This window comes from Neoarius graeffei, chromosome 21, assembly GCF_027579695.1.
Source record: "Neoarius graeffei isolate fNeoGra1 chromosome 21, fNeoGra1.pri, whole genome shotgun sequence".
Lineage (NCBI taxonomy): Eukaryota > Metazoa > Chordata > Actinopteri > Siluriformes > Ariidae > Neoarius > Neoarius graeffei.
In genome coordinates, this window is record NC_083589.1 from 41,432,687 (window position 1) to 41,456,172 (window position 23,486).

The 23,486-nt window shown below is 40.4% G+C and overlaps 1 protein-coding gene across 1 annotated transcript in view; it reads left to right on the plus strand.

Moving 5' to 3' along the window:
* The window catches only part of LOC132869749 (acyl-coenzyme A thioesterase 1-like), a 60,796-nt gene that overhangs the window by 19,194 nt on the left and 18,116 nt on the right, over nucleotides 1–23,486 (plus strand). Inside the window, exons 3-8 of the mRNA XM_060903132.1 lie at nucleotides 873–1,063; nucleotides 1,526–1,683; nucleotides 4,657–4,770; nucleotides 14,535–14,617; nucleotides 15,383–15,473; nucleotides 17,100–17,180. Coding sequence (XP_060759115.1) covers nucleotides 873–1,063; nucleotides 1,526–1,683; nucleotides 4,657–4,770; nucleotides 14,535–14,617; nucleotides 15,383–15,473; nucleotides 17,100–17,180 — 718 coding nt within the window. The remainder of the gene's footprint in view (nucleotides 1–872; nucleotides 1,064–1,525; nucleotides 1,684–4,656; nucleotides 4,771–14,534; nucleotides 14,618–15,382; nucleotides 15,474–17,099; nucleotides 17,181–23,486) is intronic.

Below are 23,486 nucleotides of genomic sequence, written 5' to 3' on the forward strand. Positions count from 1 at the left end.
AAGTGGATTTTTTTTCTAACCCTTTTTACTGATCTTTACAGGAGACGGCAATAATTGTGGAGGGCATTAAATGGCAGTATAATTTTATTTGAGCACTTGATGCTTAAAACATGAAATCAGTTTTCTCAAAGTAGTGCATTTTTGTGTAAATGCAATTTGTGTAAAGTTTATTTTATTCATCATTTTATACCCATTATTTTGACCCTATTAAATTACAGGGTATAAAGACATTAGCTCTGGAGAACTTTATGGATGTGTAACTCAGTTTGGTGCTATAGAGAATGAGTTCTCAAACTTTGTGGACCTAAGGACTCAATGATCTCCAAATTCAAGGCTAAATAATTCTTTTTGGTTTTCCTTTTAGCTGGTCCTGTTTTGTATTATCTGTTTGTTTTCAAATGTCCTTCTTACTTTTGTTAAGTTTGTCATTTGATTCAAGTTAACATAATTTATTAGACAGCTCATTTGAATACTAAATTCTGCATGGTCAATTACGGTGTTCTACAGACCATTGCTATGAATGACAGACCATTGCTTTATACCATGTCATGAGCAGAAGCAATAAAAATTTTAATGCAATATTTTGTGTCAAATTATTGATTTCTTTAGTAAGTAGCTGTGTAATAAGCAGGATAATGTACAGTGAGCTGCTCATTATTAAGAAATAAACTTCTTCAGGGTGATTCAAGACCCTTCCATTTTGCGTTGGGATCATGCAAAGTTGGGTTTATTTCACAATAATGTCTGGCTCACTGTACATTATCCTTTATTTATAGTCCTGCTTGTTTTTGAGTTATTCAGTTTTGGATTAAACCCATTCATGCATTTGACAGATAAACCTTGTGTACTCGCTCTCAATCTGTGTTATTTAGGTTGCAAAAGCGAGATGTCCTCTCGCCAATGATATTCCACATTTCTGTGTACAATGGACACATTTCTCAGGATTTTAACCAGCTCACACCGTTGGTGACCAGCGTCATAGAAAGATGGTACATGGCTCCAGGTGTGCAAAGGGTCCATGTACGTGAGAAAGGAGTTCGAGGAACTTTTTTCATCCCTCCAGGTACACACACACACTTGCTCATTTCTGTGTAGAAGTTAGGTTGTGAGTTCAAATCTCAGCATCACCAAATGCTACAGTTACCTGCTCAGTTGTATCATGGCTCAGGTGTACGTTGCTTTGGATAGAAGTGTTAACCAAGTGAGTAAGTTTCAATGTAAAACCTGAGAACCCAGAGGAAACCCACGCAAACGCAAGGTGAAGATGCAAAACATCACACACAGTACCCTGAGCTCAGGATTGAACCAGACACACTGGAGCTACCATGCCACCCCTACCCAGTATGATCTTTATAAATAGCCTAGGCAAAATTAAAAAGTATATACAGTACAGGATAATAATAACTTTTTAAATTATTACTTTCACTATTACTACTACAGCTATTATTATTATTATTATTATTATTATTATTATTATTATTATTATTAAGTGCTTATAACTAAAGTACTCTTTCTGTTCATCCAGGTCCTAGCCCATTTCCAGGTGTGTTGGACTTGTGGGGAGGAGGTGGAGGTCTGGTGGAGTATCGAGCTGCCCTGCTAGCGTCACATGGCTTTCTTGCTTTTGCTCTGGAGTATATAACTCCAGGAGAAATGACAGCCATGAATAGTACTTACTTTGAGGTAATTCAGCCAAAACTCCTTATATTCTTCTAAGAATACATTTAAGCCTGAGTGGTGTAAGTGCACAGGAAGGTGATGTAATACAATGGTAACAAGTGTTGCCAGGCAAAACAAACCTCGCCCGGTAGCACTTATGATGAATATGAAGGAAGATATCGCGAAAAAATAGGTACCCAGTGGGTACATGTGCCTACTGCTTATAAATAAAATTGTTTTCTGATACCATGTCCATACAGTAAATAGAGCATATGTATTTACTCTATAAGGCAGTAGCCACAAACATGAAGCGTAATCCAAAAATGAAAAATTTAAAAATCACAGAAGTAAAATATACCAAGTGTCTGTACTTTATATTATTCTACTCTTACCTCTTACAGTTTTCGAAACTGAAACCTCCAAACTGAGGCTGACATACACACGCTGTCGCCATGACCCAAACTCTTATTTCCCGGAAATGGCCCAGCATTAGAGCTCAGTGGAATGCACTTTCTCTCTGTAATAAGCATAAACATGTCTTAAAGAGATTTCTTTAGTCCATTTATTTCAAATGGTGAACCGAATTGTATACACTCACCGGCCATTTTAATCGGAACACATGTATGCGCAGTGCACAATTGTTACATTCTTGCATTCTTACCGCACGATGACACAGTGGCTTGCACCTCTATATGAAGCAGTAGCCACAACCAAAACGATTTTGACCTTTTTGGTGACCTTGACTGGATGACCCTCAAAATGTTAGAGGCTCTATTTGAGACCAATGTCCATCTATCCTGAAAGTTTCATGGAGATTGGTTCAGCTGTTTTCCCATAATATCATCAATGCCTCAGTCCCAACTTTTTTTCTCTTTTTTTTTTTTGTGCTGCAGGCATCAAATTCTAACTTCATTTATATTTACAAAACAGATAAGTTGGTCAGTAAAGCTATTGAAAATCCTTTCTTTATACTTTTGTCTGTTAAATAAAGTTTCACGTGAATTAACAAATCACAGATTTTTGTTTTTATTGCATTTTGTAAAATATCCCAACTTTTCTGGAAGTGGGGTTTGTACTGTTTCCTGTGTGCATGTGTGTTCCAGTGTGCCACAAACAGAGGATGTACCTTACTGTAGTTACTTGGTTCACATACATACTATTGTACTATTTGCATATGGATTTTTGTTTTTGAAGTATATTTGGAATAAACAGGCATTTTGGATGAAAGCTTTCCTGAAGAGTGAATCCACATTCTCAACAGCTAACCACCATTTTTGCACATACAGTTAGGTCCATAAATATTTGTACAGAGACATTTTTCTAATTTTGGTTCTGTACATAACCACAATGAATTTTGAACAAAACAATTCAGATGCAGTTGAAGTTCAGACTTTCAGCTTTAATTCAGTGGGTTGAACAAAATGATTACATAAAAATGTGAGGAACTAAAGCATTTTTAAACACAATCCCTTCATTTCAGGGGCTCAAAAGTAATTGGACAAATTAAATAATTGTAAATAAATTGTCCATTTCTAATACTTGGTTGAAAACCCTTTGTTGGCAATGACTGCCTGAAGTCTTGAACTCATGGACGTCACCAGATGCTGTGTTTCCTCCTTTTTAATGCTCTGCCAGGCCTTTACTGCAGTGGTTTTCAGTTGCTGTTTGTTTGTGGGCCTTTCTGTCTGAAGTTTAGTCTTTAACAAGTGAAATGCATGCTCAATTGGGTTGAGATCAGGTGACTGACTTGGCCATTCAAGAATATTCCACTTCTTTGCTTTTATAAACTCCTGGGTTGCTTTGGCTTTATGTTTTGGGTCATTGTCCATCTGTATTATGAAACGCCGACCAATCAGTTTGGCTGCATTTGGCTGGATTTGAGCACACAGTATGTCTCTGAATACCTCAGAATTCATCCGGCTGCTTCTGTCCTGTGTCACATCATCAGTAAACACTAGTGACCCAGTGCCACTGGCAGCCATGCATGCCCAAGCCATCACACTGCCTCTGCCGTGTTTTACAGATGATGTGGTATGCTTTGGATCATGAGCTGTACCACGCCTTCACCATACTTTTTTTCTTTCCATCATTCTGGTAGAGGTTGGTCTTGGTTTCATCTGTCCAAAGAATGTTCTTCCAGAACTGTGCTGGCTTTTTTAGATGTTTTTTTTAGCAAAGTCCAATGTAGCCTTTTTATTCTTGAGGCTTATGAGTGGCTTGCACCATGCAGTGAACCCTCTGTATTTACTTTCATACAGTCTTCTCTTTATGGTAGATTTGGATATTGATAGGCCTACCTCCTGGAGAGTGTTGTTCCCTTAGTTAGCTGTTGTGAAGGGGTTTGTCTTCACCATGGAAATTATTCTGCGATCATCCACCACTGTTGTCTTCTGTGGGCGTCCAGGTCTTTTTGCATTGATGAGTTCACCAGTGCTTTCTTTCTCAGGATGTACCAAACTGTAGATTTTGCCACTCCTAATATTGTAGCAATTTCTCGGATGGGTTTTTTCTGTTTTCGCAGCTTAAGGATGGCTTGTTTCACCTGCATGGAGAGCTCCTTTGACCGCATGTTTTCTTCACAGCAAAATCTTCCAAATGCAAGCACCACACCTCAAATCAACTCCAGGCCTTTTATCTGCTTAATTGAGAATGACATAACAAAGGAATTGCCCACACCTGCCCATGAATTACTTTTGGTCCCTTTAAAAACAGGGTGGCACATGTTAAGGAGCTGAAACTCCTAAACACTTCATCCAATTTTAATGTGGATACCCTCAAATGAAAGCTGAAAGTCTGGACTTCATTTCCATTATATAACTATAACCTGAATATGTTTCAGTAAACAGGTAAAAAAAAAAAATTGTTAGTGTCCAAATATATATATATATATGGACCTAACTTTAGCTCCCATGGACGTTTTTCTGCATCTGTGAACACTTTGGTTTTTGCATTTCATTTCATACTTGAGCTCAGGTTGGTGTTTGTTTTCTTTTGTAGGTAGCATATCAGATCCTGCAGGAGCATCCCATGGTTCTAAGGGACAGATTGGCTCTGTTGGGCCTCTCATTTGGTGGTACTGTTGCTTTGTCTCTTGCTGCCTACTCTGTCAAGGTAATTTAGCATTATACATAAAATAAACAAAGAAAAACAATATTAGTGATAGGTTTTCCACTTTCCACAGGGATATGCAACCAAATATAGTTATTTACTTTCAAATCTAGACTGTTAAGTCTATCTATAAAATATTTATGGATATCTATTCCAGTACTTTTACTCTAAAAATCAGGTTGTCTGCCACCAAAGGTCCCGTGTTCTAAGTTGTTTAAGGGCAATTCCATGTAAATGTCAACCTCACCATGCAAAAATAAAGCAACATGTAATACATCAAAACCACTCCCAGAGATATCACCTAGGCCTGTATTTTACAGATGTGAATAAGTTTAACCAATTTGTAACCAACCTAATATGTCACTGTCAGTCTTTCTTTCTTATAATGTAAACCCCAAGCTAAAATCAACTTTGATCATGTACAATTCTATATTATTGCCACAAGCCACAGAAATGTATGCTAAAATCCACAAAACAGCAAAACAATAGCCATCCTAAATATTATTTAAGAACTCTGATAGTTTTAGCTGATATTTAGAGAGTTTTTCAAAGGGTTATGGTGGTTAAATTGCTGATTTTCTAAACAATATGCCATGTCTATTTCAGACGCGTCGCATCCATAACGCTGACTTTTCCTTCCAAAACTCTGCATGAAATACAAAATATTTTAAACAAAGATTTTTTAATATTCACCTTGGACCCCTCTATCAAATGGATATCTCCATTTCGACATTAGGTTTACAATTTCACAGAGGTTGATAAAAATGTACAGTAACCCAAGAAAAGTGATACTTTTTCTGTCACATCCATAACGCATCTTTTATTGGCATTTTCTGGCATGCCCTAGATGTACTATGGGAATTGTTCTTGTTCTATCACTTCTCCAGTATGGTACAGCCTTAAAATATGCAACACCTGTTTAAATACTGGGAGACAATAAAACATGCACTGGGTCATTTGTTGCCATTTTGAGTTCAAGTGTCACGTCCATAACGCTGGAATTGCTCTTAACACATCTAGATATCAGGAAAAGAAATATCAGGAAACAAAAGTTGAAATTCTGACCGATTGTGTCATATTCATCATTTGATCTTAAACCCAAATGTCTTCCATGTATAGCATAAACAAAAGAATTGGCTTTGCTGTTCCAAAACATTTGGAGGGGATGGTGTACGTGTTTGTTTAACAGATGTTCTCTCTGGGTGCACATCTAAGTTGAACTTTCTTTTGACATGCACAGAAAAATTTAAATTAAAAATTCCTGTCACATAGTCCTATACACTCTGTTCAAGTCTGGAATTAAAATTTCCTCTTAAATGTTATGTCACAAAAAATTTCACTCACATAATACTTTAAGGCCCGGTCCCACTGCACTTACGGATGCAAAGAGGATGTAAAACGTAAAAAAATCTTTGCCATCCGTTGGAAAACGCTATGCATCCGTTGTGTACTCATTGCATACGTGCTTCATACGCTCTATCCATCGAGCATCCGTCCACTGTGATTTCATCCGCGCAAAAAGTTTTGAGCTGCACAAAACTTTTAGAACGGATGAACTTTCCGCCGTGTACGATGTAAATCCGCGACATATACGAGCAACAAACGTTCTATGTCCGTTATCATCCGTTAAAAGTCTGCTGTATCCTCTCTGCATCCTCTGGGCATCCTCGCAACTCACATCCGCTGCAGCTGAAAACGGAAAGAGGGAGGAAAGATAAGGTACATGAAACGTCTATTCATCGTTAGTAGCACGGAAATAGAAAGGATGTAAGCGTATGCATCTCGTATATAAAGTATTCAAAACGGACAAAGCGTTTATATCTGGGATGTATCTCGTATATTTAGGATGTCTGGAGTATGTCTAGAGTATGTAGAAGGACACCTAGTGGACAATCGATATTTTGTAAAAAAAAGGGGGAGAAAATCATCTGGATCTCTCGATGTAACCGCCAGCACGTCTTTCCGCTTTATGCTGACGGCGTGCGTGCTGCATCCCTTTATATCCGCGGAGCAGACGCAATTCATACCCCCCGCATGCGCAGTGAATGGTCTGCATCCGATATACATCCGCGCAACATCCCCTTTGTTTCCGTTAGGCGTACGTGATGCATCCCCTTCATCCGCTATGCATCCGCTCTTTCTGCTATGCGTCCGCTTCTCAGTTATCACCGGTAACCCCTTCGGAGCTGTCATCCACTTCCATCCGCTTTCATCCGCTAGGCTTCCTATGAACATGCGTTTAACATCCCCGCTATATACTACCCACGTCCGTTCTTTTCCGTTCTGTTTTCGCAAATTTTCGCCAATTTTGTCCATTTCTGGAGCGGATGAAAACGGATAGAGCCACCCCCGAAATTTTGCTCGTCCGCTGTGTCCTTTTTGCATACGTTTTGTGTCCATCGGCCAGTGGGACCGGGCCTTTACTCAAGTCCAAAGTTCAAATATCCTTGTCCTTGCAGAGCTCAAGGCTGCTAATATTCAGACCTACCAGCAAGTAGTCATGTACAATCTCGTGGTTGATTCTTCTTCTTCTCATAGCTGGCATAGCCTTCCTGGTGCTGTGTGCTTACACGTTTTCTTTCTAGCAAAAATATCCATAGTCGTACCGTATGTTAAAACAAAAGGACTCTCTTTTACAGTTATCACCAGGAGAAAGGACCCAACAAACTCCTTGTTGTTGAAATGAGGAAAGAAGGTTTACCTATTTCTCATCACTTGTCTGAAGCTGGAAAACCTGAAGTGTTATTAGCCGCTAATTTCACTGTTGTAAGGCGGATCCCCTTCTGTAGCATCTTCGAAACTTTGTTCCGGATCACATATCCTCTTTATTAAACACAATCATCAGCCGATGACAAAACTGACAGAAGTGGAAGAGCATGGGGGTAACTAGGACCGGAGCTGTTATTGCGACGAATTCGCGATTGGGAGATCGTCAGAGTTGTGAGTAGCGAAACAAAACTGACTGACTTGACTAAACTTTTGGATATTTTGTTTAAAGGTTTCCTTTTTTATTTATTTCTGATAAAATCACTGGAAGAGGTTGGAAACTGGTAAACTGCAATGCTGGGTTTGAATAGCGCTGAACTGCAGTGTGGGTATTCTGTGATTGGAATAATACGTGGGAACTGAACTGTGATTGTGGGTGTTGGACTGATCTGGTTGAGAACAATATATCTATGAAACTGTTGGGTTCACCCAGAAAGAGACCCCGATTCCTTCGTGGGCCACCCTCGGCCGAGGACGAGAATGATCAGGTCGAGAGAAACAGACAATCAGAATCAGAGATTCACATGTCAGTTTATTCGCACAGTCACTTCGTCAAAATGAAAACATCTTTGGAAACGTCTTATAGTGTTTCTGTGTTTGTTTTGTCTTCATGTGTGTGTGTGTGTGTGTGTGTAATGGGTGTGTGTCTATGTGGAAGTGTGTAATGATCTTGAATCAATCATAATATAAAAACATATTTCTGATGACAGTAAGGTACAGATAGATATCAGCATGGAATGTCTAAACACAGAATGTCTAGTCTACGGAGTCTATTCAGAGAAGGTCAAAGACACGTTTGCACAGAAAGGATCTAATAATTTAACATAACTCCTTAACACATAAATGTGTGTTAAGTCAGTAAATTACATCTTGATTTCATCAACATAAGCAAAATAACAAATAACAATATGTCTAAAACAATGCTAAAACAAAGAATGTTATAAGAAAATAAACATTAAAAATAAGAACAACTTAACCACAAGAACAATGAGAATATGTCTGAAAGAGAGAGAACAATTAAACAACTAACAGGATTAAACTCATAACTAAATTAGGTTAATGCTTTTAAACTAAAAACCCTTAGAATCATAAGATCTTAACTATAATTATAATGTCATTATGAAACTAATCTAAAACTATAAAACTAACATTAATCACGGAATGCATTCATTAATTACGGGATCCAAATCACTACCATAGTATATTTCAATATATTTCAGTATATTTCATAGCTTTTATGAAGCTATGACCTAAGTTTCAACTGAATGGATTAACATAAACATGAACTTTAATTCTACCATTTCAGGGTGTGTGTGAGTCGATCTGACACCAAAACAGACCTTCAGACACTTCTCTGTTCAAAATACACATTTCATAAACAAAATGTTCCCAAACAATGTCCAGCTGGACCTAAGGTCGTTTCAACTAATATAATTTTGACACAGAATAATTTTGCTGAATTCTTGGCCAAGAATTAATACTTATATAAACCTAACAGAAACGTACAAATGATTTTGTGAATTGTTATTTGGGCTCTTTTCATTGTGTGATGTGGTGGGTGCTGGTAATAATTTAATTCTTGCCTATGATTCAGTACTAAACATTCTTAATTGTCTCCTAGATTCTTCTTGGCTTGGCTTTGCGAACGAAGATTCAAGGTCGGGTCTATCCACAACGGCTGCAGGCCTGACTGACGAGACCTATCCGGGACAGGCAGGCTCGGCTGCAGCAGCTGTAGATGAATGACTGATCAGTGTTTGGAGCAGAGGGCACCTTGTTTTTCCTTCTGCTTCTCTTCTCTTCCAGGCTGGTTGTACGTGTGCACTCGAAGGCTGTGACTGCCCCATGGATGATACTGCACCAGCCCACCCAGTCAGCAGCAAGAGAGGACCAGGTGTGAGTCAATGTGGCACATGGTCAGAGAGACCTTGAGGAGGTCCTTGTACCTCTTCTGTGGGGCTCCTCTGTTGCGTCGCCCAGTGGACACAATACGTTGCATGGGTGGCTTGGTGTGGGCAACGAGAGCAGCATCGTCTGCAAGCAGCAGTTCGCAGATCAGCTGCTCCATTGTCTTGGTGTGGGCCAGCAGGCGCCTCAGGTTGAATAGGCTGCCATCCATGCGATAGCGGATATAGATGCCATCGTCTTCGTCGAGATCTTGAGTGGCCTGCTGTAGCATCATGCTGAAGAAGATGGGAAAGAGTGTTGGCATGAGAACACAGCCCTGCTTGATGCCATTGATGATAGGGAAGGGCTCTGACAGTTCTCAGTTCAGTCTGATTTGTCCGGACTGGTCCTCATGAAGTTGGGTGATCATTTTCATGAACTTTGAAGGGCAGCCTAGCTTTTCCAAGATCTGCCAGAGTCCTTTTCTGCTGACAGTATCAAATACTTTGGTCTTGTAGTGCTCAGACCAGCGGTTCAGGATGGAAGTCTTGTCAGTGAATAGCGCCGTTCTGTCTGCACTGTGCAGTGGACTCTGGACTTGGTAAGCGGGGCCGTAGACCGCCTTTAGAGCTTCGTAGAAACCATTGTAGTCCCCCATGTCCATGCACTGCTGAGCCTTCTTTGCAAGGGTTATCCACAACTTGTTCTGGATCTCTCGAAGCGTGTGCTGGAGGTTGTTGCATGTGAGGCAGAAGACCGCTTTCTTCACAGGGCGAGACGACTGAGCAAGATGGACCTGATGTGCTGACCTCTTCTTCACCAGAAGTTCTTGAGCTTGCGGCTCATTTTCATCAAACTAGTCTTTGTGTTTCTTGGTGGTGTATCCAAGGATATCTTTTGACACTTGAAGGATGGAAGATTTCAGGTGTTCCCACTGGTCTTCTGTTTCCATCCCCGGATTAGCGCTTTCCTGTTCAAGCTTGACTTGTAAACATGCTTGGAAGTTGGCTTTCACTTTGGCCGACTGGAGGCTGCTGGCCTTTAGTTTCTTCTGAGGTGCACCTTTTTTCTTCTTGGGCTTGAACTGAAGGTTCAATTTGCAGCGGACAAGGCGGTTGTCTGTATGGCATTCAGCACTAGGCATCACTCGGGTGTGCAAGACATCCTTTGTGTCTCGCTGCTGCACCAAGATGTAATCTATAAGGTGCCAGTGTTTGGACCAAGGATGCATCGAGGTTATTTTTAGGCTGTTCTTCTGCTGGAAGATGGTATTGGTGATGACAAGTTGCTGCTCTGCGCAGAACTCTATCAGCAAGTGATTGTTGTCGTTGCAGTTCCCAACTCCATGTTTGCCAAGAATTCCTTTCCAGGACTCTGAGTCTCGGCCCACTCTGGCATTGAAGTCGCCAAGGATGATGACCTTGTTGTCTGCTGGTATCTGCCACAGAAAGCCACGCAGATCAGCAGAGAACTTGTCCTTGTCTGCTGGGTTGGCTTGGAGGGTTGGGGCATACACACTGACCAGTGTGATGTAATGGCTGTTCTGGAGAGGAAGGCGCAGGGAGATGATGCGGTCTGAATGACCCCAGGGAAGATCAGTGAGCTTGGAAGCAATGGAGTCTCTGATTATAAGACCAACGCCTGAAAGGCGTCTTTCTGCATGTGCTTTACCCAACCAGTACAAGGTGTATCCAGCACCGTGCTCCTTCAGGCTGCCTTCTTCAGCAAAGCGGACTTTGCTGACTGCGGCGATGTCGATATTGAGACATTTCAGTTTATGTGCAACAAGAGCAGAATGTCGCACAGAGCGGTTGCTTCCGGTTGTATCTAGCATGGTTCGGATGTTTCAGCATGCTACTTTGGGTCGTTTCCCACTGTTAGAGGTGGCAGGATACCTTTTCTTCTGTGATGTTGTCTGACCGCATGTGAAGATGCCCGTTGACTGCAGCAAGCCAACTGGGTTTGACGGGAGAGGAGCTTTGGTTAGGCCACCTTTTCTCGGCCCCTCCCTGTGTGGGGCAAGCAGTGCTGCCCTTAAACAAGGCTGCTTGGGCACTCAAGGGTGCTGCCGAGTGACAGGGTCATCTCCAGATTGACGCCAGGCGACCCATTACCCCTGAGCCACTTGCATGCAGGATTGGGACTGCGGCTTCCAGTGACATCTTCCACCTGACATTTTCACCCCTTTCCCATTGCTACAGGACTTGTTGGATGAAGGAGATGTGGACATTCCCTTCCAGCCTGCGCAATGGAGCTTTTAAGTGGAGTGCAGTGTGCGCAGTACTAGCCCCACCCTTTACACCTAAAGTTCATCTGCCATGGCCTAACAAGCTGGGATGGTGACAGCAAGGTCTTCGGGTTGTAGGTTTTATGTTAGAGTTCCCTCTCCTAAGCAGGTTGCTGTACCGGGCTGAAGAGGCCTGCCCCCCTATTATTTCAAACCAAAGCTGGTCGGCCACAGCCGCTCTCCACATAAATGGTGTGCTCTGGTCCTGATCACTTAGGCGTTGAGTTCCGAAGAGCCTTTCCGCCTTGGCCGGTGACCTCATCCTGGAAGTTCATATGCCCAGTGATGCAGTGTTTACATCACTCCCTCATGTGGTTTAGCCCACTAGCTGAAATGGTGTACCGAGGTATGGCGCTTGGAACCAGCACGTGAGAGATTTAGGAGTTGGGTGAGGACCAGTGCGCTCGTCCACCCCAAAGAGTACTACCTCTGTCCAGAGCTCCCTACAGTTAGATTAAAAGCAAGTATACTAAATTTGTTAACCATTGAAACTAAGCATTCATGTGATACTTGAAGTTGATACATGTGTTCTTGTGTATTTCTCTTTCTTTTTTTTCTTTTGACTTAGCCTACATACTCCCTGATTATTTAAACAAATTTGGCAGTGTTTTACTGCCTGGCACCCCGGCTTACTATTAAATAAGAGATAATTATTACAATACAGTGGTGCTTGAAAGTTTGTGAACCCTTTAGAATTTTCTATATTTCTGCATAAATATGAACTAAAACATCATCAGATTTTCACACAAGTCCTAAAAGTAGATAAAGAGAACCCAGTTAAACAAATGAGACAAAAATATTATACTTGGTCATTTATTTATTGAGGAAAATGATCCAATATTACATATCTGTGAGTGGAAAAAGTATGTGAACCTCTAGGATTAGCAGTTAATTTGAAGGTGAAATTAGACTCTGGTGTTTTCAATCAATGGGATGACAAATCAGGTGCGAGTTGGCACCCTGTTTTGTTTAAAAAACAGGGATCTATCAAAGTCTGATCTTCACAACAAATGTTTGTGGAAGTGTATCATGACACGAACAAAGGAGATTTCTGAGGACCTCAGAAAAAGCATTGATGCTCATCAGGCTGGAAAAGGTTACAAAACCATCTCTAAAGAGTTTGGACTCCACCAATCCACAGTCAGACAGATTGTGTACAAATGGAGGAAATTCAAGACCATTGTTACCCTCCCCAGGAGTGGTCGACCAACAAAGATCACTCCAAGAGCAAGGTGTGTAATAGTTGGCGAGGTCACAAAGGACCCCAGGGTAACTTCTAAGCAACTGAAGGCCTCTCTCACATTGGCTGATGTTGATGTTCATGAGTCCACCATCAGGAGAACACTGAACAACAATGGTGTGCATGGCAGGGTTGCAAGGAGAAAGCCACTGCTCTCCAAATGGAACATTGCTGCTCGTCTGCAGTTTGCTAAAGATCATGTGGACAAGCCAGAAGGCTATTGGAAAAATGTTTTGTGGACGGATGAGACCAAAATAGAACTTTTTGGTTTAAATGAGAAGCATTATGTTTGGAGAAAGGAAAACACTGCATTCCAGCATAAGAACCTTATCCCGTCTGTTAAACATGATGGTGGTGGTAGTATAATGGTTTGGGCCTGATTTGCTGCATCTGGGCCAGGACGGCTTGCCATCATTGATGGAGCAATGAATTCTGAATTATACCAAGGAATTCTAAAGGAAAATGTCAGGACATCTGTCCATAAACTGAATTTCAAGAGAAGGTGGGTCATGCAGCAAGACAACGACCCTAAGCACACAAGTCGTTCTATCAAAGAATGGTTAAAGAAGAATAAAGTTAATGTTTTGGAATGGCCAAGTCAAAGTCCTGACCTTAATCAATCGAAATGTTGTGGAAGGTCCTGAAGCAAGCAGTTCTTGTGAGGAAACCCACCAACATCCCAGAGTTGAAGCTGTTCTGTATGGAGGAATGGGCTAAAATTCCTCCAAGCCGGTGTGCAGGACTGATCAACAGTTACCCAAAACGTTTAGTTGCAGTTATTGCTGCACAAGGGGGTCACACCAGATACTGAAAGCAAAGGTTCACATACTTTTGCCACTTACAGATATGTAATATTGGATCATTTTCCTCAATAAATAAATGACCAAGTATAATATTTTTGTCTCATTTGTTTAACTGGGTTCTCTTTATCTACTTTTAGGACTTGTGTGAAAGTCTGATGATGTTTTAGGTAATATTTCTGCAGAAATATAGAAAAATTCTAAAAGGTTCACAAATTTTCAAGCACCACTGTACGTTTGTGAATTTCTGTTGCAAGGTAACGTTTGGGTGGTTCTTTAAGTACACTCCCCATTCACTTTATGAGCATTGTACACTTGCCCATTTATGTAGTTATCCAATCAGTCAAACAAAGGGTAGCAGCACAATACATAAAATCATGGAAGTGCAGGTCAAGAGCTTCAGTTAATGTTCACATCAGGCATCAGAATGATATGATCTACTAGATTAATTTAAAGAGATATGTATTATTAAAAAACCAGAGGCATGTCCGGCGGGATCACACTGTGTCTGGCAAGATCTGAATTTGCTGGTCAAATACCAATATTTAATGGCTAATGGACAGAGACCCTGACACGCGCGCACACACGGATCATTTCATTCACCATTAAGACTTTGTCTGACACAGATTGTCTAGAAAAGAATCAGTGAGGCTGTATTGTAAATATTAGTACTATTGCATTGCTTCAGATGAGGGAATCATTACATTGAAATTTCTTCTTGCTGTCTGTATTGCTATCTCCTAAATACGGCTCGTATAACACTCTTACATATGTGATTTTGTCACAGCCCCGGTGTTGTATATGCATCAGTGGCAATCATCTCATTCCTGTGCGTAATACTGTGTCTGAAACCATCGAAGAATTGATCAGGTACGTACATTGGAAATGTGTGTGCTTCCTCCTCTCAGAGCACTTTTACCAACTCTTGCTTTTCTGTACATACAAATATCTTTATACTTCAAATTTTAGATGTGTTCTCTTGTTCATTAAAATATGAAACTACTAAAAAGTATACCCACAACACTACGTGTCAGGATAATCTACAAATAGTTGGGAATGTTTATTCAGACAACATTACCATCCATTTTCTATATACCACTTATTCGTCAGGGTCAGAACCAATCCCAGCTGACTTCAGGCAAGAGATACCTGGGTAGTTTGCCAATCTGTTCCAGGGCAAACAGAGAAACAATCATTCACATCTATGGGCAATTTAGAGTAGCCAGTTGACCTAATCTGACTGTGGGAGGAAACCCACTGAGGCACGGGGAAAACATGCAAACTTTGCACAGATAGGCCCCAGTCAGCTGCGAGGTTTGAACCTAGAACCTTCTTGCAGTGAGGCAACAGTGCTAACCACTGCACTGTCATGCTGCCCACAATATTACAACTTATTACCACAAATATGATCAGAAATCATTTTTTTAAGTGAAAGACTTTAGTTTCTGAATAAAAATCTGGTCTTTATTCAAAGGGGACTTTGTGACTTCCTAGTCATTGAAGTCGAATGTTTGTTGTAATATTAAATATGTAATAGTGAATGAATTGTTGGAGGTGAGCTGATAATTTGGAGTTGTTAAAATGTACTGCTTTGCAACTGAAAAAAACTATTAATAATATTTAAATTATTTTTAGTCTGTTTCATAAAGCGCAGATAAAGGATAATCAGGTCATCTGGAGAGACCTCTTCCTGCCCATCCCCACAGATCTAACCAAGAAAGTGGATGTAAGTAACTTTCTCCTGCATTATTGTAGCATCCTATCTTTTTTACACTGAAAGCAACATATTATTTTGCTGGTATCTGATTTTTTCCAAAATACTCTTGCATTTGGATATGTACAGTGGTGCTTGAAAGTTTGTGAATCCTTTAGAATTTTCTATATTTCTGTACAAGTATGACCAAAAACATCAGATTTTCACACAAGTCCTACAAGTAGATAAAGAGAACCCAGTTAAACAAATGAGACAAAAATATTGTACTTGGTCATTTATTTATTGAGGAAAATGATCCAATATTACATATCTGTGAGTGGCAAAAGTATGTGAACCTTTGCTTTCAGTATCTAGTGTGACCCCCTTGTGCAGCAATAACTGCAACTAAACGTTTTGGGTAACTGTTGATCAGTCCTGCACACCGGCTTGGAGGAATTTTAGCCCATTCCTCCATACAGAACAGCTTCAACTATGGGATGTTGGTGGGTTTCCTCACACGAACTGCTCGCTTCAGGTCCTTCCACAACATTTCGATTGGATTAAGGTCAGGACTTTGACTTGGCCATTCCAAAACATTAACTTTCTTCTTCTTTAACCATTCTTTGGTAGAACGACTTGTGTGCTTAGGGTCGTTGTCTTGCTGCATGACCCACCTTCTCAAGATTCAGTTTATGGACAGATGTCCTGACATTTTCCTTTAGAATTCCCTGGTATAATTCAGAATTCATTGTTCCATCAATGATGGCAAGCCATCCTGGCCCAGATGCAGCAAAACAGGCCCAAACCATGATACTACCACCACCATGTTTAACAGATGGGACAAGGTTCTTATGGTGGAATGCATTGTTCAGGGATGCAAACAGCGCGCCTTTTGGCGGATGCCGCCTTTTTCACGGCTGAATCGCGCAGATCCGAATTTTTTTTATTAGGGGGGGCGTTGGAGTGTCTGATTATAATTTCAAAGTAAATTCTTTATTAAAATTACTAAATAAGCAAATCCGTTACAGTCCATGAAACAGGGAGTATAAGGATGAGAAAAAAACAGTTTAAATCGGGAAGCTGCGCACATTTGCGCAGTCCTGCCGCTCAGGCTGCACAAATGTGCGCAGCTTCCCGATTTAAACTGACACATAGACACAGACAACCATTCACACTCACATTCACACCTACGGTCAATTTAGAGTCACCAGTTAACCTAACCTGCATGTCTTTGGACTGTGGGGGAAACCGGAGCACCCGGAGGAAACCCACGCCGACACGGGGAGAACATGCAAACTCCACACAGAAAGGCCCTCGTCGGCCACGGGGCTCGAACCCGGACCTTCTTGCTGTGAGGCAACAGCACTAACCACTACACCACCGTGCCGCCCAAATATGAAATATTGGATCATTTTCCTCAATAAATAAATGACCAAGTATAATATTTTTGTCTCATTTGTTTAACTGGGTTCTCTTTGTCTACTTTTAGGACTTGTGTGAAAATCTGATGTTGTTTTAGGTCATATTTATGCAGAAATATAGACAATTCTAAAGGGTTCACAAACTTTCAAGCACCACTGTTAGTTTGTGGCTTTGTATGTGTACACTTTGTTTATATATGTTCACGCATACTGAGGTATTGTACTGTTAAACATACAGGTTGGGCAAATAAGATGTCCGTTGCTTTTGATTGTTGGGGATGATGATCAGAACTGTGCTGCACTGGAGTTTGCTGAAGATGTAAGAAGCTCATACAGACATATAACATTCATGATGTGACTACGTGTCTGTATAAAATATTGGGCTGCGATATCAATTTTTGGCTTTTTCTTTTTTAAAGATTTTTTTGGGCTTTTTCCACCTTTATTGGATAGGACAGTGTAGAGACAGGAAATGAGCGGGAGAGAGACAGGGAGGGATCGGGAAATGACCTCGGGTCGGAATCAAACCCGGGTCCCCGGATTTATGGTATGGCGCCTTATCTACCTGAGCCACGATGCCCCCCAATTTTTTGGCTTTTTCTATTTTGATATTACAGTACTGTCCACGATTTAGAGCTTGTTCCTTTCTTTTGTTTTCTGGCAATTCTCACAAATTTAAATTCACTGTAATGTATAGCGTTTTTAGGTTCAATATGCAAGTACAGGCAAAGCAAAGTGTTACTTGTCTTCCGTTATAATGGATTTAACAGGAAAAGGAGGGGAGTTGTAGAATTGGGTGTACTTTCAATTTGTACACTGAGAGTCCAGAGTTCTTGACGAGGGTAAAAGTGTCTGAATTTCTTTTGTTTCAGACCTGCCAACCTTTACGTATTTTGCGTAGCAGATACGCATTTAGACATCAAACTACGCTGCTACGATTTAACACTTCAAAATACACAAAAAGCCTTTGATGGCTTTGAGTTCAAAGATCTTTAATATTCCGGTTCAACTGTCTGCATTCACGCACTAGGCAACTCGTCTATGGGTGTAACCGCACTGACCAGCAACCTGTAGAGAAAAGAAGACTTCGACCAATCACAGCGCTAGTTTTAAACTCTTCAAATAGGCCTAAGCCATAGACTTATAAACATAGATGCCGTCTTCCGTGTAGAATCATACGTCATCCTCGCCGCCATATTGGATGTGGCAAAGTGGAGAATAAAGATGCCTCATTCATGTGCTGCGTTTAACTGTACCAACAGGTTTACCGTCCAAACGAGATCACATGGGATTACCTTTCACAGGTGAGACTGGAAAAATACTTTTCATTGTATTTGGTCATTATAACGTAATTTTACGAACAGATTTTCCTGACTTTGCGGCTAATATGAAGTCTCGCGCATAATAGCCGCTCGGTGAAACCTGTCTCCAAACAACGAATATAATATAATTTATTTCATAGCCCACCCAACCAATTTCACCACCAGCTGTCAGATGGTAATGGGACACTCAAAAATAGAAGAGATTGGAAGCATGTCAGACTGTGAAGCAATCACATGGAGCAATCCCATTGTAATATGGTTTAATTGAATTTTTTCCATATAGCACTGTATATTGCAAAAATTGTTTTTGGAGACATTTTATAGTCTATCTGCACGGCATTTAATGAAAGTGATGCGGAGACGGCACAGCACAGCTTCAGCAGCGTAAGCACAGCACATTATTCTCAGGGATGTGATTTTTTTTTTTCCGCGAATTTGCGGAATTCCGCTTTTTTTCACCTCAAAATTTAAAAAAAAATTTTTTCCGAATTTTCGCTCAAAAATCCGCATTCATATCCTATTCGTTCCGACTTTCAGTAATTCCGTCATTGAGATGAAACGAGGTACGTGCTTGGCCCATCGCTCTGTAACAATCAATGAACGCACTTGTTAGATAGCTGTACGTAAGCTCGCTTCAAACAAAGAGTTGAAAGATGGCAGCCTCCGTGATCGAGCGTAAAGATGCACCTGATCATCAGTTTGGTGTGTGTGTGTGTGTGTTTTTAAAGTAAATAAACATGGGGAAGAAGAAAAAAACAACCCAGCTCATTTCTTTCCCCATAATAAACCTGTGAGTGGTGATGGTGTCACTGCACGTGCGACAGTTGAGTATGTTTTCGCGGGGTGACGAAGGTTGCCGTGGCAACGGGGCCTCATACCATCTGTTGCTTCCTGGATGCGCATGCGCACGCTATGAAAGTTGTGGTGAAAAGGTTAGCATCGGAGGGTAAACCCATAGATATACATAGAAGACTAGATGCCTCACCGCGTATTCCAGAACGTCCGCACAGGGCGGCCATCTTACCACAGGCAAGCTTTTCCACAGAATTTGTGGTACACTGAGGTAAGACCATTGAGATGCTTAAATGTTTATACTCTTATCTCGCTGAAATTGACGTATATACAAATGGTTTGATTTCTTAAAACATTATTAATGTGGTTGTAATTCTGGGTGCTTGAACAGAGTAGAGTAGAGTAGAGTAGAGTAACTTTATTGATCCCTAGAGGGAAATTAAAGTGTCAAGTAGCTTATACAAAAATACAAAAAAAAAAAAACATTAAGATACAGAGAGGGAAGAAATTACACTAGATCAACATTACACTAAATTACACTAAATCAACACTAAATTACTCTAATTCAACAAAGAGCAAAAACTTCTAGTATGGTGCAAAGAGAGATATTAAAGTAAAACATTAAGTGAACAAATAACAAGTAAACAAATAGCAAGTGTCAGCCATGATAGAGGGGATGCTTCTCAATTGTAACAGTAAAAAGTCCAGTGAAGAAAGTATTGCACAGTCAAAAAACCCACCCACACACATCACACACACACACACACACCACACACACACACACAGGGATTACAGTGAACAAGAACAGACTTATCAGTTTTCACAGTGAGAAATCCAGTGAAAAGTGTATTGCACAGTATACACACACACACACACACACACACACACACACACACAAACAAGCATAGAAGCCTGGAATAAATGGAGGACATGAGTGTTAGGCAGTCCAGTCCCTAATGATAATGTCCTTGTTGTCCTTCTGTGTGCTGTTGAACAGTTGAATGGCCCGTGGGACAAAGGACCTCCGTAGCCTAACTGTCCTGCATGAGGGGGCACGGAATCTGTGGCTAAAACATGCTAAAATCGTACCTTTTCTCTTCAAAAACGACTTACTGCAGCTTTGTCAAAGTTGTGTTTCATGCTAGGCTAGCTCGTAGCACCAAGTAATTTTACATGGAAGGTCATGAGATAATATTTTCAATAACTGAAGTTGCACTTGCACATGGTTTTCATTTTCGGGTTAGTTAATTTAAAACAACTTACATTATGATTTCTAGAGGAAATTAAATTACTGACTGTGACGAGATGCCAGACTTCTGCGCGGCTTTCGGTTGCTCGAACCGGCGATGTCTGGAAAGTAGGGCACGCAGGATCACCTTTCACCAGTAAGATAATACATCATTTTTTAAGGATAATCGGTAGCGTTATTTACTTAGTGAAATAATGTCCAATACAGTTCCTAATATGAGCCGCCGGGCTAGGACAACAGTATCATACTGTATTGTTACATTTGGGTGTGAGGTTGTAAGTGAGTAAGCTGTTTATTTAACTTTAGCTTCCCCTACGGCCCTATCACATGTAAAAATATTTTCACTAAAAATTGGAAATAAATTGTATGGTTATTTGTCCTAAGGCCGCAGTTATCCATAAGTATGCAGTGTTAGGCTTCTCACAGCATAGGAATTTCAGCATGTATTTTTTTTAAAACATAAAATAATTATTCATCATTAATATCATAAATACATACTTCCGTATTTTTTTATATATAACAAACCAAACCGTTTGAACATCGATTGAAATTTGAGGAAGTTACGGTCATCTGAAAAGTACATATCGCTACCACCACAATGTAATGGGTAAGCCAGCTGTCTGAGGTAAGATGGCCGCCATGTGCGGACGTTCGACTTCGTTGACGGGCAACGGGGACGAGGCATCTAGTCTTCTATGTATATCTATGGGTAAACCTTCTGAGGAGAAAAGAAGAGTCAGTTTTTATTTCAGTTTGTTTTAGTTACGTCCGAAGAAACAGCAGTTTAAATCACGGCTCTAGTTTACAAATCAAAATGGTTACTTGGTCAAAACAAAAGCTAGAGAGAGGGGGAGTGGTGGGAGTTTAACCCGGGAAAGCGAGTCTGTGAGGCGGCAGTGATGCTTGACCCCTCCCGCCTCCTCTCACTTTACCTCAGAGTCTCTGCCAACTTCATCACAGATTATTTCACCTTTTTCACTCGAAGTTAGTTTTAATTTTCGCTCAAAACTTTTCCCACAGCGTGGATGTAAGGTAATTATACACAATTTTGATTTGTTTATTCAATATTAAAATGTTAGTGCAAATAAGACATACTTGCCAACTTTTCAAAATTCTCATGAGGGAGAAAAGTGCATGAAAGACATTTTCAATTGGCCGAGGGTCTGATGCGCGGTTGAAATGATAAAAACAGTGGATCCCAATTAATTGCAAACACATTTTTTGTGAATGTTGTTTAGTGAAAAAGTTATTTTTATTCTTGCATATGAAAATCCTCAAGTGAGTGAACACTGTACAGTTCTGTATATGAGTCAATTTCACAGAAAACGTATTTTTTTTGTCCGGACGTGTTTTGTTTACATTTTGAGATTTCTAAAACCTTTTGATGGCCCGTATGATAAAACATTATCAGTTCTACCTTGCATTTCAAAATTTGACTACTTTGGTTCATAAATGTGTATTTTGTAGCAAATTTTAGGGTCGAAAATGAGCAAAAATGGCTGTCCCACTGAAAAGAGACTTTTTTTCAGACATGATTCTTAATGTTAGACAAAGGTGGAATTGAAACTTTTTCATGTTCAACGACAAGACTGTGGAAACCACAATGGACATATGATGTCACAAATTGAAAATGCCATTAAGAAAATATATTTTTTCGATGTTTTGTTAATTTTTGTACCTGTCCCAGAGGTTTGTGTCAGTTCTGTTACTGTGATTAATCTCACAAAAATAAATGCTCCCAAAAGCTATTATTGAAATTATTTGTTGCCAAGGATCTACATATTCTCACCTTTTATATGGATGGCAGAATGAACTGAATCTGAGAATATTTACTTAAAAATTTCAGTTTTGGTAAGTAGTCTATGCATGACTAATTTTTTTGTGTCAATCCTGTTACCCTGTCTAAACGGGGTGTGCAGTAACTTAATCAAATATTAGAAGTTGCCATACATAAGAAGCAAACCGGGAGACTACCAGGAGCAATAGAGTTTAATAAATAATGGTGGATGAATTCTTATGTTGCATCATGTTTGTTTGAAAAGGCACATTTAGGTATGTTCAACTTGTACAGTAATTGAAAGTATAAATTTTGTTTTTCCTTATACACTGACAGTCAGTGAAAATGTCCAGGTGACATTTCTGAAAATAATTTTATTCATAAGCTATGAAATCATGTACTAGAAGCTTACAGATCAATATACTGACATTTAACTCGAGATGAATAAACAAAAAATCACAATAATTGTTAGCTTTGATAATGTACAGTCCGAACAAAATGGATACCCTGTAATTGGAAAGTTGCAGCTTCAGTACCGAGTATTGTCCCCACCAACAGCAATACAAGCCGTCAGTCTGCGACGCATACTGCGTATCAAACGGCGAATCCTGTCTTGTGGAATGGCCTGCCACTCCTCTTGAAGAGCCTGGATCAGTTGACCTCTGTTCATGGGACGAGGAACACGGTTCTGGATCTGAACACCAAGGTGATCCCATAAATGCTCAATGGGATTGAGATCAGGTGAATACGCAGGCCATGGCAGGGTTTGGACATTCAATCGACGCCCAACTTCTGAAAAACTTAGGCCGGCTTGCACCATGCTGAGGGCCCGCCATCTGTCATCTGGATTTAACCGTGGCATCTTGGACATAAGGAATACAAAAGTCGGCTTTTTCATGGCCTTAATAAAGGCTATCCAACCCATCCTTTCAACCGTGTACAAATTTTTGTTTTTCTCCAAAACAGCACTTTGAGCTGATTCCTAAAGACCACTCCCTGAAGACTATTGAAAAATGTTTGGATTGAGGAGAACTCATTAATGACTTCTGTGCACGCTATTCAATAGAAACATCTCAAAACAAACATTTCCCCAACTCCGTATTGCATAATATGTTGAATTATTGACCTGGACTTTTTCATTGACTGCCAGTGTACAATTTTCTATTTATTCTAATGCAGATGATTTAATTTAGAATGACATTTTTAGGTTTCATGTTTTGGCTTTTTGTCTGTTAAGAATCACTGAATTACTATAGGGGCTCAGAGTTGCATGTTGACCATTAAATTGGCTTGAATTTGTTAATCATGACAAGTTTTTTCTTGTGCGTTTGCTTGCCATTTTAGTACAATTTTTAAGTCAGAAAACCCCAGAACCCAGGATCTTCGGGGGGCTTCGCCCCCCTTGTCCCCCCACCAGGGCGCTGCCCCGGACCAGCTGGGGGCCTGCAGCCCCCAGACCCCCGGCTAAAATTTTCAGATAATTTC